This window comes from Channa argus, chromosome 16 (genome assembly GCF_033026475.1).
Source record: "Channa argus isolate prfri chromosome 16, Channa argus male v1.0, whole genome shotgun sequence".
NCBI classification, from domain to species: Eukaryota; Metazoa; Chordata; class Actinopteri; order Anabantiformes; family Channidae; genus Channa; species Channa argus.
In genome coordinates, this window is record NC_090212.1 from 2,298,038 (window position 1) to 2,318,244 (window position 20,207).

Consider the following 20,207-nt stretch of genomic DNA (forward strand, 5'->3'; position numbering starts at 1 on the left):
ATATCGTTTAACTGTGCCCCTCTGGTTTTATATAAGTCAAACCTTTCCATGTAACTATACATAATCTGCAGGAAAAATGATGTTAATACAGTTTAGTAAAACCTTTCTGTGATTTTTGGCTGTTTTTACAGTATTCATTGAAGATACATGAATCTAACAGTTCATTTAAGCCAATTTGGTCACATCATCAATATCACAATATTGACTACATATGTGTACGCAGGCAGATTAATGTACAGGCCCGATTTCAAAAAATGTGAAGATGTGAAAACGTAAAAAAAAAAAAAACAGAATGCAAAGATTTGCAAATCTCATCAGCCCATATTTTATTCACAATGGAACATAAACAACATATCAGATGTTAAAACTCACATTTTACCATTTCATGGAAAATATTAGCTCAATTTTAATTTGATGGCAGCAACACATCTAAAAAAATAATGGAACAGGGGCAACAAAAGGCAAAAGTAATTGCCGCAAATCAAAAACAAATAAAGGAGGATTTGACTGCTAATCAGGTTAATGGCACCAGGTCAGTAACATGACTGGGTATGAAAGGAGCCTTTCAGAGAGGCAGAGTAAAGATGGACAGAGGTTCACAAATCTGTGACAAACTGCATCTTAAACGATTTCAGAAAAATGTTCTCAACATAAAATTGCAAAGACACCAGAGTTTAAAAGCCTGCATCTCTGATGCTTTAGGATGCATTAGTGCCTATGGTGTGAGCAGCTTACACATCTGGAAAAGCACCATCAATGGTGAAAAGTACGGTTTTAAAGCAACATATGCTACGCTCTCTTTCAGGGGAGGCCTTGCATATTTCACAACAGCAGAGCCCGGTCAGCTGAACTGGCCTGCTTGCAGTACAGACCTTTCACCGATAGAAAACATTTAACCAAAAAACTGTTGAGCAGTTAGAATCCTGCATCAGACAAGAATGGGACAACATTCTCCTAAAACTCCAACAGGTCTCCTTACTTCCCAGACATTTAAAGACATTTAAAGTTCATAAAAAGGTGTAGTAAATTAAAGACAATAAAAGATAAAAAAAAACAGTCAAAACAGTAATAATAATGCCCACTGAAAAAAAGTATTGAAAATATAATTAATAATAATAATATGAATAATAACATTGCATTTTGATAAATAACGTTCAGTAAACGTAATGTAAACAGTTAAAAACAATTAAAATGACATTAATACGAGAATAAAAAATCTATGATATGATGATATGTAAATGAATGCAATACATGAAAAGCACGATTAGTTTCCGAGCATTTGGCTTGAGAATAGTCCAAGACTATTTTTTCTCTCTGGGCCTTTGAACCAATAACTAAAACCTCAGTTTTGTTCTGGGTAAGTTGAAAATTCTGTGAGCACTAGCACTAATGTCATACATTTTAAAAGGGCATCAATAAGAACAAACATGGGCAGCAGAACAAGCTTGATCCAGGAGACTTGATGCCAATCCAAACTGTTGGCAAAGAGGGGAAATACACTCCTGAACAAAATCTTAAGATCGGGGATAATTTACAAGTATTTGCACTTCACACTGGTGGATTGTAAACAGGTTGTAAAGTATTGCTTAAAAATGCTACAAGAAGAAACAGGAGCAAGAGACAAAAAATAGTGAGTAGGTAATTCATTGAAAATTGTATCTAAACTGAAACAGGCTGTTCATCAGATGATCAAATGTTTAAGACCTTAGCCTTAAAAAGTTTGAATCTGTGCAGAAATCTGACTTTCATGTCATTTTGCTTCAGATATTTCCACCTTCATGGCTTAAAAATGGAATTCTGTCGTTGAACATGCCAGGATCATTTTCAATTTCTTAAAAGATCCTGTGGGTTATGGGACAAAACAGCCAAGTTGTAGACCCCCCAAAAAAACTTCACCTACACTGAGCTGGAGGATCCGACTGGCTGTCTCTGAAGACACAGGTCAACCCTCCACCCAAATTAAGGCCCTTACCGATGCCTACTGCAGCCCAATAACCATAAGACAGCTGCTAAGACGGCTTCAAGGACAAAAACCATCTTCAAAGTCGACATTTACTCCCACGCCACAAACTTGCCCATTTGGACTTTGCAAGGGAGCAGCAAAGGTGAGATGAGAACATCTTTTATCTGGGCAGTTCTGATGGCTTCCAATGTTACTGGCATGAAAAGGAGATCCCATCTGTGGCGGCAAAGAGTAGGAGGCACCATCATGATCTGTGGTGCTTTAGGTTGTGCAGGGGCATCAAATGGCAGCTGGCTATGTGGAGATGTTGCAGCGGGCAATACTCTTGACTGCGCAGTAATGACTGGGTCTTTCAACGGGACAACACTGCAGTTCACAGTGCTGACCTGATGAAGGACTTTTCTTCCAGGAGAAAAAAAAAAAAACACTTTTTTGGAAACATCCTGCTTGTTGCACTGATCTAAATCCCATTGAGAATGTTAGAGGATGGATGGCAAGGGAAGTTTACAAAAACGGACCCCACTTCCAGACTGTGGATGCCCTTCGTGAAGCCATCTTCACCAGATGGAGCAACGTTCCCACCGGCCTTCTGGAAACATCATCATCATCTGGAAACGCATCAAACATGCAGAAACGAATGTTTAAAGTGATCAACAAATATGGTCGGGGTACTCACTACTGATTCCTTGTTGACCTGCACTATGGTCTTAAAAGGTTTCATCAGTGGATGAACAGCCTGTTTCAGTTTAAATGCAATGTTCAATAAAGCACCACTTACAACCTGGTTATGATCCGCCAATATTTTTTATTGAGCTTTATGAAAAACACTTTTTTGGGGATTTTTTTTTGTTCAGGAGTGTATAGTGCACAGATACTGGTATGCAGGAACTATTTCATTCATATTCTATTACTTATACAGCCTATACATTGTGTTGTTTTTTGATTTAGATTTGATGACCGATTTTGTTCGCTTGACTTTAAAATCTGCTTGTAGCCAAAAACACTAGTTTAAGTCAATACTTCTTTTAAGTCTAATAAAATCGAAATAACTGATATTAATATTGAAAAAATAGGACTGAAATTGGGTGATTACAGCAATTTATTTATGTTTATCAAATGAGTTTGGACTGCATCTAATATTCATTTTATTTTTGTTTAAGATGACAAAAACAAAAGCTCAATTTTTTTGCAGAGCCCATTACAGCAACTTTAAAATACTTTTTTACTTTTAACATTCCTTAAACATTCCACAGATATTTAGTTTACTATCATGGGAGAAAGAACAGCTGGAATCAGTGAACACGGGACTTTAGTTCATCATGTGCCTAAAAATGCAATTATAAATGTATTTATTGAAAACAATGATCCTGCTGCCTCTGAATTCTGAACTTTCCACTTAGCACCTGTGAGGAGCACCTGAAATAAATGTCACTGGAGAAACATTCAATTTTATAAATCTTTATTAGCCAAAAGCTTCTGGCGGCAATAACATGAGCCTCTTCAGCTTGAACTGAATTAAACTACTAGTCTTCATGTACAGTAGTTGCATCAAAATCCCACCACAGCCAGCGGGTCAGTTAGAAACAGTTGCAAACCGAAATACACTAGCAAGTTACAGCAGGAAATGTTATTGACATCAGCTCCACCTCATCTTCCGCTTTCACTTGTGTCATGATGCCGTGTGTGTGGTTGGGGCACAAAACGTCTGTTAAACCAGAAACCGTTTCATAACGTCATAACAAGGTCAGTCAGAAAGAAAGATCTCAGCTTGGATGAAGGCAGACACCAAGTTTTGGGGAAAGAAAAGCAGGCTGTCAGCAGAGCTGGTAAAAAGACACGCACAAACTTTCCAGAAAGCAAGAAAATAATATAGAAGGAATGCACATACCCATGTGTGTGGGGCAGTGTGTTTACTTCAATAAATAAAAAACGCTTTTTGCTGCTGGGAAAACAGCAGACACCTACATACACACTCATAAACATGTGGGCACATGCTGAACGGATATGAGAAGTAATAATGCAATGATGAAATGCACAGTAAACCAAAAAAAAACTAACCGGTAAACTAATGATAAAGATCATGTTACCTAAGCTGCTAACCTGATATTACTACTGAAGGGTTTTCCAAAATTTTCTACAAATATTAACCTTTTAAAGTAATTCATCTGGATTTGATTGGACATTGCTCAAGATTTTACAAAAAGTCTTTTAATATTTTAGTAGTATATAAACTCTAACATCATGTACAAATGTTACAGGTAAAATAATTTAGCTCGTCGCGTACTGACATGTGCTTTTTGTTCAAAAGGTCAGCGAAAACGTTGGTGATGGATTCGTCAGATCTTCATTTTTACAAGTCCAGTGTGAGTGCTTGCAAGTTCAACAATCATATTTCTAGGGCTTTTTGTTTGCTGTCAGTTGATTCTAATGCAGGAAGCAAAAATGTATATTTACACACAGCTGAACAGACAAAAAGTTTAGACTCCCCTCAGCCAGGGGATTTTAAAGAATCCCAGGGCAAGATGTTAAAATTGAAAACTGCCCAAGTCTTGAGGTTGCACACGCTGGAGTGCATCAGAGGGCCAGTCCCACGCCCGTTAAAATTGGGGAGGGTTCTGTCAGGACACACAATCCAGCATAAAATTCTGTTTTAAATCTACAGTATGTACATATCACCGCAAGGTTACAGGAGAAGCAGAAGGAATATAGGAAGGAATATACATACACAGACAAAGGATCAGTCCATCACAATCATTCTTCTTTCATTTACAATAGAATTCCTCTTCAATGGACATTTTCATTCATATGCCCAAATTCTTCATTCTCCCCTCTGTTCTGTATTCAAATGGGCAACACCACTCTCCAGCAAACCCTAAACTCTATGTATATCTCTCTGTAGTCATGTTTCAAATAAAAATGGTGGAACTGTCAAGCTGAGAGACATGACTGACCCATTTCAGTTAACTGTGACAATGTAGAGGAATGAATACCTATACTTTTCTGTATGGCAGAAATATAGGACATTCGACAGATGTGGTGGGTGTTGGGAATCTTAAGCTACAGCTTCATATACTCTCTGTGGTTTGTCCCCTGAAATGGTTCTGAAAACAGTCTTTAGCTATGCAGAATAAAAATCACTTTTACATTAACATGTGAGGACTGGGCAATATGGCTTTATGCTATGTTTATTGTTCGCAGTCTTTGCTGACAATTTGTGGTATTTAGTGTTATTAGCCATAGTAAAAAGCTACAACTAGCTCAGTGTGATACAGTCTGTGAGCTTTTAGTTGACAGAGGTGACTGAGGAGAGGACATTTGCATTTATTAGACAGAGAGGAGCAGGTAACAGCCTGGACAGTGTGAGCAGTAGAAGCCTCCTGCCTGCTACAGCTACAGTCTGACCTGCAGACACCAGCCAGAAATCAGAGTCCACCACAGCCTCCCCATCGTTTCCGCCACCGTTTTGTTTGTGCTGGGCTCCACAGTAACTCCATGTGTTATTTTCTTTGGCTTTGAGCAGATGATTTTTATGTCAGGTGCAGTTTAGTGTCACATTGTCGCTGCTTTAGTTAACATGACAGTGACTCCACAGCTCCTGTCCTGTGTCCACACAGCATATTAAAGTGCAGCTTTATGCTCTGTCATGTATTTAAAACAGAGATGCTTTCATATCTCAGAGGGAAGAGAGGAGACAGGAAAAAAATTCAAGTTGAATTTACTCATTAAAGAAACAATGTAAATCCCACCCTAAAATTGAACCAGCTATGTGACAGACATTTTAAAATGGAAATAAACAGTAAAACTCTGCTCGTTTAGGGAGTCAAAATCTCTTTACTGTGATTTTTCTGATTAGAAATAAGGTAAGTTAGTTATTCACTCAAATGATCTCTTTATCCCACTGCACATGGCAGAACGTTTGAAAGTCGTTCTGCAGAAATGCAGGCGCCATTATGTAAATTAACTATTTAAAAAGACTTTTAAGTCTATTGGCCTGAAATTGACTTGACTTATTCTAACATTTGTATTAGGTTTGCACTAACATTCATATATGGGTGGGGGTGTTGATCAGGATATTAAAGAGACTTGCACCAGTTTTAACGAAGTAATTTTGTTAGAGAATTCCCAACAACCCGACATCAACAACAACTGCAGCAGCAAAGGTCAACTGCTGAAGGAATTTTAAACCTTGACAACAGTATTTTTAGTAATTAGTACTATTAGTACTAGTATTAGTGGAGACAATGCTGGAGCAAAAATTTGTGATGCTGCTATTGTCCTTCCAAGCGGAGGCTGGTTGAGAAATAGAGTTTAGGTTGATAGAAATACAAATTATCCCTTTAACTGTTAAGAACCCCACATTTCCATTGTATTGGTCACTGTATTGCAGAGCTACTTCCTGCTTCAGCTTGGACACGCCAATTTTCATTTGGTAAGTGCAAATTATTGGTTTGTCTTGTGTAACCATATGGATTTTGCTGTCGTGTAGAATAACTGATCAGTTTTTTCATTACCTCTTTTTCATGTAATTGTGATTTTCAGATGGTTCATTGGAACCAATGCAACCAGTTGCTCCAAGATGGCAAAGTCCATAAGAAGGCTCCTATGTAAAACTATTGACTTTTAATAGTCAAAAAGAAAAAATTGAACTGCAATATATACACAGTTGTATACTGTAATTAATTTTACAGTAATTAGGTGCAAATGTTACAAGACCTTCAAGTTTTTTGCCAGGTAATTACTGCAAATTCTACAGGTAATTCTTTACAGTGTATGCACTGACAAATCAATCAGCCAAGTAATTGTTTCAGCTCTAATCAATTTTACAACATAGAAGCCCAAATGTGGTTATATAATATTTAATCCATATTGTCCACTCCTACATGTTAAAAAGTTGTGTTACTTGGCACAGCATATGCTAATGTTGTGCACCGAATCACAATGGCTGTGTTTTAGCAACAGAACATTGAGCCAAATACTTAAGTTAATTCAGTTTAACTAAACTCCAAATTGCCACAGTTCACTGATTGCATGTAAAAGCCAACCATCCAGATGACAGTGGAGTTCAGGCTCTCTCGCTCCTCTCTCTCTCTCTTTCTCTGTTGTCCATAGACTACAACTGTCTGTCTAACCTAATGTGCAGCAGCATATCCTTCTAAAACACAGTTCATCCAATGCGTGTGTGTCTGTGTGGATTAAGTCCAGCCCAATAGTTAGTGAAGCCACAACCAACCCCCTCAAGGACAATGCCTCTGTGCCCGTATATATCATTATGTGTTTGAGTGAGTGTGTTTCTGAAACTAGTGTTGGCTCGGGCTCAGCACCATTTCCAGTAAAGTGTCAGAGTATTGCATGCTGGGACAGAATCTAAAGATGGAGGGAGAAAGACTGTAATTTAACAGGGAGGAGCCCCTCCAACTCTGTCCTGTTTATCTATCCATCTTTACTCTATATGTGTCCCTCCATCGTCTCACCCTGTCCACCACTTGGTCCATCCCAGCATTTCTTTATATATTCTCACTTTATCTCTACACCGCTTTAACCTCCATTTGCTGAATCCCTCCCCATTTCCTCTCTTCCCCATTTGTCTTTCCAGTGTTTGTTCTAGAAAGAAGCGGAGAGGACAACAGATAAAAAAGAAAGAGGGCAATTTTGATACATTCGGTTGCTCTGATGCTTCCAGATCATCAGTAGTCTGTGAGGACCGACGTTCTGCAAAACCGGTGGCAACGAGGTAAACATATGCAAAGCTGGACCTATCTGTCAGCAGTAAATGAATTCCAGCTCTTTGATATAGCCAGTTCGTAGTGTTCTCTTCCACAACTATGCATTTAGCACTTGTTCAAGGTTCCCGCAGGCTTTGCATATTTTTGCAGCTCCCATCTTCATTTCGGTACATGTTAAAATACGAACTATTTAAAAACTGGCCTCTAGATCATCATCATCTGAGCAAAATATCCACAATTCACAGCCAGTATTAGCAACCCATTATAAAAGATCATCTTTAGTGTTAAAATGATCAAGTCCAAATTCTTAAAAGATCACCAGTGATTGAGGGGAGATCAACATCGTATGCTCTGTGAGCTTGTTGTAAAAAAATGACGAGTGGAAATTAAATCCGTATAGAGCCGGACGTCCATCCATTGTTTCTGTGCAGGTGAAATCCCAGATGTTTGTTAGCTTCAGAAAGATTCCTGAATGTGTTTCTGTGGTGCATGGAATCAAATTTGGTTGTCTTTTTTGTTCCACAAAATACAAACTGAACTTCTTAACAGGTCCTTTAAAATGTGACCAAAGACCAATAATCTGAATTTGAGCATTTAAAGCCCATGAAGGTCCAGATTATAGCTCCAACAGACTGTAGATTTATCCATATTGTTCCTGTTTTAGACACAATAATAGTTGCAGTGTTTAGACACAACCATACTCATACCACACTGTCTGGGGGTCATTGTTGGGGTCAGGGGAAGCTGGCGTGCTTTTCGGGCGTTCGACAGAGTCACACCTTGCCCGCTCATTTTCTTTCTTTAAGTGGGAGGAGTCACCAGATTGCCTCTCCCTAGAAGCTTCGCCATGCTCTGAGGTTTCTTTGGCAGGCACAGCTCTGACAGGGGTTACCATAGCAACCTCTCCGCGATGATGGTAGGTAGAGGAGGAAGGAGGGCCATTCCGAGTGACAGGAGTCCTCCCTCTGTCTCTCTCTCGATCAAGGTATCTTTCCGTTTGCAGATTGAGAGAGGACGAGTGGTGAATGGGTGGGTTTAGGAAGTTGCCATCTCCATGCTGATTTGTTGGACCAGACAGATGAGCAGAGAGTGGCCGTTCTCTCCCACCAGCTGACCCCCCTTGCCGCCGGACCACCATATCTGATTGACCCGGAGATCCTTCATTTACACGAAAACTGTCTGGACCATTAGATCGCAGTAAATCAGCTGAGGCCAGGCTGAAGGCTCTGTTAAGTGATTGGCTGGTTCTCTGAGTGGTAGGCAGACCTGAGGCTGGCGACTGGCCAACAGGCTGGCGGGGTGAAGGCTTGACGCTTTGGCCTGGCCTCTGGTTGAACGTTTGTACAGTTGGCATGACGTAGCTGGTGGGAGTCACCTGATCTCTACCAGAGGGTGCAGAGGGAGGGGAGCTTTGTGTAAAATACTCAGTCATCAAGTCCTCCCTGCTTCCTGTAGACACCTAGAATTAAAAGATAAATTAGAAAAAAATAAATAAATTGTCCGATCACATTTTGGTTGGTTTTTTAAACCAACAGTGATTAACCTTTCTGCTGACATCAGGCTTTTCAACTTTATTTAATTCCAAATTTATCTGCCTTTATTTCAGGGTTGTACCTGTTACAAGTCATTTGCTGGTGGGTCAGTTTCATTTTTAATTGATTTATTAAACTCAGTTTGTCTATAGCCTCTTTCACACCTGCACTGTAATCCGGAAATTATTTGAACATTATCTAGAGGTAGCATGAGGTGACGTGTAACAGTGTCTTGAGATCCTCCTAAAATTATGCAGAGTTTATCCTGCAAACCCTCTAGTACATAGTCCAGATTTTCCTGAATTGTCCTGAATTGTTGGCAGGATTTAAAGGGAGCGATGGAAGTGCTGAAAACTTTTCCATAAGTTAATTGCTAGGGTGTTTCTATTTTATTTAGATGCATGGCTCCAATATGCAGTAAACAAAACAGTTTCCTCCCACCATGAGAACGTTTCTGAATCTTCTGCTCTTTGTTAAATGAGAGTGCAACTCTGGATACTTAGAGGAGGCTGCATGGTCTTATCGGTTGGCAGCACATGGAATTTAGTCATTGCCCTCTTTGATTATGCTCTTTTTACGTTTCTCTCACCACTCACCTAATCAATGGAAGCAGATTGCTGTGCACACTTAGCCTGGATATGCTGGAGATTTCTTCTTTTAAAGGGGAGTCTTTTTTTTGACTGCTTAACTCGACTTTTGACGCTTTCTCTATTTATTTATGTTGATATTTAAAGTGCCTTGAGATGTTTTTGTTGTGATTTTGGGCTATATAAAAAATGAATTGAATTAGTTGGGTAAAAAGGAGATTTAAAATGTGTGCCACGGTTAAATGCTATATGTCAATTCTTATTGGGATTTAATATGAGCTTCTCCTACATTTAATTTAATATGAGCTTCTCCTACATGGATATCAGTACATACAGTGTCTTGACTGTAGTAGGTAGCGCTGCCACCTCTCAGCTAGAAGGTTCCTAGTTCAACTGCACCTGTCAGCTGCAGACTGTGTAAAACCGGCATTATGTAAAGATACAATTCAATTCAACTTTATTTATATAGCACAAATTCACAACAAAGTCATCTCAGGGCACTTTACAGAATAAAGTAAACAGGGTTTTCTTTTGTTTCTTTGGCTTTATTAATGGCCACTAGCATCCCTCCCACAGCCAATCATTTATTTAAATAAGTGAAAAAAACCTGTCCAAGCTGCAACACAGCTGTAATCTGGATAAAAAAAAAATTTACATTTTGCACATCTTACTATGATGTAAGGGGGGAGTGAAAGGGGGGGAGGGGGGAGTGAAAGTTAATCACATTCAATAATTGTTTTGTATTGTTACATACAATACAATAATTATTGTATTGTTTGTTTTAGTCAGAAGTTAGCCTCACACCCGTTAAGAGATAATAAAATGGACTTTTAGCTAGGTCTAACAAATGAGTGTCTGTTGCCCATTTGGAAATTATGACTAATGTCACTGTCAAGCTGTAGAACAGGGGTCACCAACATGGTGCCCGTGGGCACCAGGTAGCCCGTGAGGACCACATGAGTAGCCCGCGGGCCTGTTTTAAAAATAGCTCACCATAGCGTCACTTACCAATGAGCTGCATCTAATTTTATTGTTGCTATTCTTTTTTAAAATCACATTTGATATTTATTGTGAGAAATCATTAACATGATCTGTGTCTTCACATAGATGAATATCATTAATTTAATTAAATATTAATATTAACATATAATTAACAGTAAATTGAAATTTGTTATTTCAAAAGTGCGGATTAAACTGGTAGCCCTTCACTTTAATCTGTACCCACGAAGTAGTTCTCAGTTTCAAAAAGGTTGGTGACCTCTGCGGTAGAACCTGGACTGTAGTGAATTCTTACATTTTACTTAATTTAATAATGTTGACAAGAGGCTGTTGTACTCAGAACATGTGTCGTGCTTTTATCGTTTTTGTGAGGTGCAATATATTGGATGTAAAATGACAACCCTATTAATCTCCATCACAAAATGTAAAAGAAAAAAGAAAAAGTGCACTATGTTAAGTCTTGTTTTCATTGTCATACCTTGTGCTGCCTTTATCTTTGATGCAAATCCTGCTGCAACTCAAACATCCTCAGTTTTCAGGGACTTGGGGCAAAAGCCTGAGTTTGAGACAATCTCGGCTGCCATATTTACCGCAAATTCTTGTCATAAGACAAATCCGAATCCATTGTACTGCAGTTTTGAGTTTTTCCTAAATTATGTTTATTATGTGCTGCATAAGCATTTCTTCAGATTCAATGAGATAGTTTGTTCTGCATAGACTAATCATTAAAACTATAATGTCTTGATCATTAGTTGGAAAATGAACTACATGGCCTACAAACTGGATTCCTGTTCTGTTAATTCTGTTAGGGGTGGATAACCAGTCCACAATTGACTGCAGCCGGGCTGAAAACCAGGCTGAATCAAGTTCAACAGAGCCAGGCTCTGTTAGGCCTATGTAATTTTAACATCTCGTGTGTGATTCATAAGTGAGTGCTTCTCACTTGCTGTAGGGCTTTCAACTGAGTCTTACCATAGGAGGTGATTGTAGGTTGCTTTCTTGTAGAAACTCTTCCAGCGTTACCATTTCACTTCCTGGAGAGGAGGGCCGAGTCTTAGTTCTAACGCCACCTACACGTTGCGGTTGGGCCCTCTGGGGTGTGTGGTCATATGGCAGAGTGGAACTACTGGACAGAGCCTGCTGTGGCTGACCTGTGACATCGTCACTAGAGAGGCTAGCTGAAAGAACTTGACGATCTGATGTGTCTAAGACAGATGCAAGTGCTGTTACTAACTGAATGTGGGTACTGGGGGATTGCACAAAGGATACTTCTATGACAAGCTTAAACTCTACATATGACTGGACTGCAGCCACATCTATTAGCAAGAAATTATAGAAATCATTTAGCATTATATATCAAACTATGCATGCTACCAGGATGTTGTCTCAGACTTGTCATCCTACATTAGATTCCTGATACAATGCAGAGTATTTTTGTAGTATTTGTTTGTTTTTTTGTCCTTTCGGCTTATCCTGTGTAAAATTTGATTAAATGATAGTAATGTAAAATCACATATTTATGCAAATACCAGATGTACCTCTGCAGTTGACAGGTGAGTTGGAGCTGGAGGTGTAGCTGCAGTCTGCTGATCCTGGGAGACTTCCCACCTTGCCATGGTGAGCAAAAATTGAATCAGAGGTGTGGCGTGAGTCTTCCTCAAACAACAGCCCTGAAATTTTGTCATGCACAATTATTAATAGACTCATGCTCTTGCCAACGTCCATGTTAAGTCTTGTGTGTTAATAAGCAGAGCTACCTCTGGGCCTATGGCTGGAACTGTGTACCAGCTTGGAGCTAGAGTTGTTGCTCAGGCACATTGATGATAACGGATGGCTGGGAATGGAATTCAGAGCTTTATGGGTCTGACCTGGAAATAAAAAAATGTGTAAAAAAGATGTGTAAAACGTAAATATAAACAATGCAATGACTTGCAAATCTCATCAACCAATATTTTATTCACAATAGAATAGAAAGAACATATCAGATGTTGAAATTGAGAAATGTTACCATTTTATGGAAAATATTAGCTCATTTTGAATTTGATGGCAGCAACCCATTAAAAAAAAAAAAAAAAAACTTGGAACAGGATCAACAAAAGGCTGGAAAAGTCATTGCTGCACTGCATTAAAAACAGGCATGACTGTCTACTGGACGGCTGTAGCTAAGTTAGAAACGCAGTTGTCCACGGACCGCTCCTGGCTACATGTTGAAGTGTCCTTGGGCAAGACACCAAACCCCAAGTTGCTTCTGGTGGGTCAGGTGAGCACTTTGCCACAACTTTAAGTTAAAGCTGTCTCGTGAAAAGAAGAAGCCATATCTTAAGAGGATCCAGAAATCCCAACATTTAAAATGGAAAACGTTTCTTCGGGCAGATGAATCAAAATGTTAAATTCTTTTTGAAACCGATGGATGCCGTGTCCTGAGACAAGAGGACAGGGACCATCCAGGTTGTTATCAGTGGACATTTCAAAAACCTTCATCTCTGATGCTATGGGGGTGCATTAATGCCTATAGCGTGGGCAGCTAACACATCTGGAAAGGCACCATCAATGCTGAAAAATACATAGAGGTTTCAGAGTAACGTATACTTGGGGTTGTATTTAATGGTAAACGGTAAATGTTCTGCACTTATATAGAGCTTTTCTACCTATTGGCACTCAAAGTGCTTTACACTGCTTCTTATTCACCCATTCACACTCACAATCACACACACTCACACACCACCCGATGGAGGAGCTGCTGTGCAGCTGGCCAATGCTCGCCGGGAGCAACTAAGTTGGAGTTCAATGTCTTGCTCAAGAAGACTTCGAAATGTGACTGTTGGATTGGTGGACAACTGCTTTAGAAAACTAATTTTCATATTTTATAATCTACATATTCTTTACATTATTTATTGTACAACTTGTAATCTCAAATATCACCTAAAATGTGAAAGGTGTTTATCAACTCCCTGTATTAATTGCTCTTACAAAGCAGATGTTAAGTTTATCAGTTTATTAACTGCATTTACTTTTTACACTGACATGATTATTTCTTTAAGTGATCTGAGACCTGATATAGCAGAAAGCATAAATTTATAGAATGATGAAAAGTAAAAATGGTTTACTCATTTACATTCCTCCAAGTCACACAGTTGTAAAAACTTTAGTGCTTTATAGTGTTTGAATTCAATATATTATATATGTAACCAATCCTTAGAAGTGATGAATACTGTCAACCATAATTTGGTTTACATCTAATAAACTTAAAGTCTGGACTGTAGGCTGGCCAGTTTAGCACCCAGACTCCTTTACTACTGGGCCATGTTTGCAATATGCTGGTCAAAGACCTGAACATATGGTTCAGTATTATTAGGGCAATGTAGCAAGTGGAAGATACCCATACCATGTGCACTAATGCACCTCCACTTGAAATATACAGCGATTAGTCAGTAGGTGGTTTGGATGGCTTGTCCGACTGCAGGATAGTTTCCACCTCAGTCTATTTCAAAAGAGCTCACACTCAGAGATGCATTTGTGAATGCAGTAAGAAACTGATCACTAACAGAGGTAATCCTGAACCCACAAAATTACCATTACAGAACTGTTTATTATCCTATTATATTGTCATTCTTAATAATATTATGGTTAATAACCAATAATGTATTAATTACCATGTCCATCTTCACCATTGACACCATCACCGCTGCCTCCTGGGGTACTGCTGCGATAAACTCCTCGGCTCCTGTCAGTCAAACCTGCACACCAATCAGAGTGTGTTAACAACTTCTTTGAGTCTGTGTACATATAGTGTTACCATGTGACATACAATCAAATGGAGCAGTGGTGCGGGGATGCAGGACAGGTGTGATTAGTTTACTGTACCAAGAAAGCCAAGCAGAACATTAAGAATCCATTAACAGGTCCAAACGGACTGGAAGCTACACACCACTGTAGAATATTATTCAGGCCCACACTCTTACATTAGTGGTTATCCCTCTAAATTTTATTACTTCATTCCACCTAAGCTGCTTTGACTTAACCCTGTGTCAGAGTGAATCACCTAAATACCAAGCCAGTATAAAGATGATGCACTGAACCAAAAATTGAGATTGTGAATGTAAATGGACTAAGTGTGTTTTAAGAATATAAGATCTGAACTTTTCCTTTTTCTGAGATTGTTATCTGTGCCAAGTAAAAACAGAATGTAACAGTTGGACAAAATATTGTTTACATTCACCGACTACAGCACCATAAGCATCTGCTCATACCACGACAGATTTTAGCAGCAAAGCTCACAGATAAGTTGAAAACAGGGTGTCCATTATTGATTTTAAACTAAGCTTTTCATTTGTACAGAGAAAATTTTAATTGTGTATTTTCTCATTTTAAAAGTTATAATCCTTCTTTGAAAAAGCCTACATCAGTGATTCAAGATTTTTGAAAACTCTTAGCCCTCTGGTTCTTGAAAAAAAATAATATTTCAAACAGTGCACTGGTAGGTAAATATTTGTGGCAGCAGACAGATGAGTTTGGCACAAACTCAAACACAAATAAGCAGTATGTGGTTGCTTTGGTTACTGGTAAGCGCTAATGAATGAAGAGGCTGCTGGTGTGCAAAGCTTTGTGATCTAGACAGATCCATCTTAAAATAACTTATAAATCCGCACAGACTGAAAAGCACTTAATGCAGCCATCAATTTGCACTGACACATATATGTCAGATTGAAAATATTAAAAAAAAGGGAGGTGTGACACAAACACACACACACAGTTTTGATCAGATATGACTCAAAAACAACTTTTCAAGAATGTGCAGAATTAAGCCAAGCCTCATGTGCTGGGAAACAGCATAAACACAAACACAAACAATAAATAAGACATTTCTACATACACTACTTACAAGTAATACTGGTAGGGTCACAACGGCAACATGCATCTGTGTTGCTCTGCATGTTTATTTGTACTGAAGACAGGGCAGTGTTTACTGGTGTTAGTGTTTTTGAAGAGTGTTCATTTAGTAAAAGTGACAACACTGAAAGTTGGGGTTGATGTGACAATGATGATGATGGTGATAATGATAATGTTAGGTTAAAAATGGTGATGATGAAGAAGATGTTAGAAAACTTCGTTGGCTGAGGTTGACTGGCTAGTGATGACGTCAGAGGAAGACCAAAATCGCAGTCGTCTGGTGAGAGAGAGGGGGGGTCGGGAGGGGGAGGGGAGGAGCTTTTCTTGACTTTTACTGCGGAGAAAATTGAAGCGCTTTGGGGCAGAAGAAACTGAGTGGGAGAGAGTAGGATAGAGATATAAAGAAATGAAGAGAGAATGATAAAAAAAAAATAATGAGTAAAATCGTAAAATAGTTGGTTAAGAAGTTAAAAGTATGCAATTGAAAGTGTGTGAAATAAGAAAGCCCATCCAAACAGAACAATGAAACAGATTTCTGTAGTTTAGCAATCATGCATTAGACTCAAGACTGACCTCTACTCTGAATTAAAACAAAGTATGGCTAATGGGGAAAATCTCAGTGCAGAGTAAATAAAATAAAAACTACAGACACATCTAATCTATGAGAAAAACAGAACAACTAACAAGATTAGCATAGGTTTCAACTTACCTACCAAAGGCGGGTCATTTTCTGTATTTTACCATTTTTAACAATTGCTATACAGACATTAAAACTAACAATGATACTCACTATAATGTTGGTCAGTCTGGAACCTTTAACTAGTATGTCCTGTAGTCCTCTGTTGATTCAGCACTCATCAGCCAGGCACACTGCTCTACTGGGTAACAGGTTTCTGTCCCCAAATGCTAAAAATAATGCCCAATAATTCCACAAGCGATCTTGTGAATGCCTGATAACGAACTTACTTTCAGACCACTGTCCAAAATTATGACCATTATGAACAATTGGGTCAACAAGATTTTTGAAAGAAACAGAATGCGGGTGTTGGTTTGACTAATTTTATAGTTTTGGACAACAACAGAGGTCTATGGCACAAACAGACAAGCTAATTCAAGTTGCAGACTGACAGATATTTATGTTTAATACTAAATCATTACTAGACCAATAATAGAGTCTAAGGAATGTTAAAAATAGGATCCATTTATGAAATGACCAAAGCTATCCTTTTAAAGGGGTTTTGGAACTAAGAGGGAATTGAGATTAGCCATGAGTAGAAATCTTAATTTAAAAGTAGAGCAATGAAAACCCGTGGAAAAGGAAACAAAAACCTTTTAGTAGCATGCATTAGAACTCAGTTCTTCTATTAGGACAGAATGATGACAGCAGTATGTATTGTGCAGCCAAATATAATCCCTTGTCACAACCTGGATTAAATTTTTCAGTAAAAAGCTAATGATACACATGGGTAATATGTGCTTTAAATGTAACAACCAGTGATGCACTTTCCATTGATACAATCAACCAAAAAAACAAACAAAAAAAAAAACTACAAAATGTGGTCTTATTTGTGCTAACATAGACCAAGGATCTCAACTTACTAGACCCAACAAATGTAGTGATATCAAAAGGGAAACAACATTGTGTCTTGGCAAGCTAGCTGTATTCACAAATGCTGTTTTCTCTAAAAGGACTATCTGTTCATCTAAAACAATGACAAGTTTTTAGTATAGTTTCAGTGTGCCGATTTGTTGGGCTGACACAAGAATAAATGTGTCACTGCAGATAAATATAAGGTTAAGTCAGGTCATTGTGAAAGTCTCTCTGGCTGTCTTCGTGAAAATGAACAATTTTTTTGTTATTGGAAACCTGGTACCTCAGGGTAGTATTAATATTAATATATAATTACTATTAATATTTCTACTTTGGATGTAGAGGTTTGTTACAGAAGTAATGTGAGTTATGTGAATGTCAACAGCACCCTCTGTGACAGAAACCTAGGAGGTACACCTCATTTAAATTTATGTTTTTCATCAGCTTTATTTTTTTTGTAGCAAAATGTTAATTAAAATGTATTCACTGTGTTTGCATTTCAGAATGTTACATTCAAATAATGCATTTCCTATCTACAATGCCAGACAGAGAGCAAACCTTATTTAATTTCTTTTTCCTCCAGTATCAAAATGGAAAAAAGTATTTAAATAGTAAAAAGTATTTATTTTGAATATGTGTAAATGTCCTTGACACTCTTGTCTGCAATTTATAATGTTAAATGAAGAGGTTTCTTGGATGTGTTAAGCATGGCACTGTGTGAATATTGTAGTGTGTTTACCTCTGCTGATGGGTGTCACTGCTGGACTCTGGGGTCCAATGCTGGGGCTGCTAGTGTGGTTGCTGTGGTTACTGTGGATGTGACTGCCATCTGGCAAGTCACTTCCCGTTCGCTGGAGATGAGGGGAAAGGTTCTCTGGGGGGATAGGAAGGGGTGGGGCAGGTAGGGGGATATCAGGGGCACTCCTTGCTCGTTCTCTGTCTTTGCCCACATCCTTGTCTCGCTCACTGCCACCTCTCTCTCTGCTGCTCTCTTTTCGGGGTTTTATCAGTTTGGCTAAAGCTTTGGCTCCAGACCACTGACTCCTCCTGACAACACACAAAATTATATCCAATCATAAAAAACACAAGCAAATTAAATAATAACAACTATTTTACATTTTAGGCTGGGTGATGTTAATGACGATGCTTTGAAACTGTCGTGGTATTTTTGACAGTCACATTAATCATTTTACATTTTCTGTACCATTACAACTTATGATCCACACTATTTCTTTTGCATTGAAAATAGTTCTGTGTCATATAAGAGCAAAAGCATCTGCTGTGTTGAGCAAACTCAAAACCATCTGTCCTTTGAAGAATGACATATCCTTTTGTAGCGAGAGCTTAATTTATGTGACGTAATCTGCATTTTGTTAACAAACCTCACTGAAAGCACAAGGTCAAATTTTTTAGATTGTGAAATATTTTATATTGAGATAAGTATATAGTTCTGTCAACCGGGTCTAATGCTACAATTGAGTTGTTGTTAAGGAGAGAAGCATTACTTTTTAGGTGCAGGGTCATAGAACTTGTACTGGTCCATGATCTTCTCTTCTAGTTTCTCTTTTTGACGACGAAGAGCATTCAGCTTATCACTAATAGCAGAGTGACAGGCAGAGCGAAAGGAGGAAAGAAACCAAGATATTATTAGTCATCACTCTCAACTTTTACTGCATTATTGGTTGCATAAATAATAGTCACGCACAGTATGCTACTTAAGTACAGATGTTGTATATTGTGTAGCTAAAAGTGCACTTACATGTACAGTTTTTGTTCCTGGTGATACTGCTCTTTGCTCTCCATACTCCTCTCTAGCAGCGTGTGGTTCTGCTGACTGAGTAGGTTGATCTGACTCAGGAGGTGATGGTTCTCCTCTTCCAGGTTCCCCTTAAGTCGACTCAAAAGCTTAAAAAACACAAACATGCACACACTAGTGTCAGGATAGGAAAATAACGACATGATGACCCACACGTGTTTGCCCAGGAGAAAACTGGAGGGCTTTTAACACTGCCATGGTGTCCATTTTTTCTCTGTAGTGTACTTGTGGTAAAATAAAAAGCCCGTTTTACCTCGCAGTGGTTGTCTAGTTTAGTCATGTTGAGATCCAGACTTTGGTGCTGCTCCATCAGCAAATCGTATCGTGCAATTGATCGGCTCAATTCCAGCTGGGCAGAGCCTAATGAGCTCTTGAGGTCATTTATTCGCTGTTGGAGACCCTCACTTTGCTCTGACTGATGTGAGAGGTTCTCTGTCAATCTAAGACAGGAGTAGAATAAGCCTAATGAGTAATAAGGAGTAAAGATGTCTGGGGCACTATTAGAAAATTCCGGTGATCAATTCGTATAGTTTAAATATCAGAAGCTAACTGTGCTCCAAACTACCTGTCCACTTCTGTTTGCAGTTGTAGATTCTGTTGCTGTAGTAGTCGATTCTTTTGGATCTCCTGGGTTAGCTCCTCCTTCTCTTTTTGGTCACGTCCCTCTTGCTGCTGCAGCAAAAGGCAATACCTGCAGACACAGACAGGCACAGGCACACACAGTATGAAAGGGTTGTAGCTACGTCATAGTGCCACATGTAGCAATGTTTACTTAAAACTTTGAAACCCTGTAGCTGGGTATTGCCTACTTTTTTCCCCACATGAGGAGGCCAGAGGCTGCATGCTTTGCCCATTTGAAAGGTATAAGATGAGCACGGTTGTGTCAATTTGTTTCTTGGAAAGAGCATCTGATGAATTTCTGAAATCATTTATGTCTGTTAAAGACCACTTCAGTACATTTTGTTTTGCCTAAGTATTTAATTTACTAAAACTATATTACTAAATAGTAATTACAACTACAGTAAAGCTCCTAGATGGGCCAGATTTTGTTATAACTAAAACACATATTTATAGCTACTTAACACTTCAGCACCTTCTTATAAAGC

The 20,207-nt window shown here is 38.6% G+C and overlaps 1 protein-coding gene across 1 annotated transcript in view; it reads right to left on the minus strand.

Annotated features, from left to right (window-relative positions):
• Positions 1-3,405: 3,405 nt before the first annotated feature.
• The window catches only part of ccdc88c (coiled-coil domain containing 88C), a 36,665-nt gene continuing 19,863 nt past the window's right edge, over positions 3,406-20,207 (minus strand). The window contains exons 22-31 of the mRNA XM_067479004.1: positions 19,667-19,792; positions 19,355-19,541; positions 19,045-19,190; positions 18,791-18,880; positions 18,025-18,332; positions 14,458-14,541; positions 12,562-12,672; positions 12,343-12,474; positions 11,777-12,009; positions 3,406-9,145 (exon numbers count right to left, since the gene is read on the minus strand). Of these exons, the coding sequence (XP_067335105.1) occupies positions 8,372-9,145; positions 11,777-12,009; positions 12,343-12,474; positions 12,562-12,672; positions 14,458-14,541; positions 18,025-18,332; positions 18,791-18,880; positions 19,045-19,190; positions 19,355-19,541; positions 19,667-19,792 (2,191 nt within the window). The 3' untranslated portion in view covers positions 3,406-8,371. The remainder of the gene's footprint in view (positions 9,146-11,776; positions 12,010-12,342; positions 12,475-12,561; positions 12,673-14,457; positions 14,542-18,024; positions 18,333-18,790; positions 18,881-19,044; positions 19,191-19,354; positions 19,542-19,666; positions 19,793-20,207) is intronic.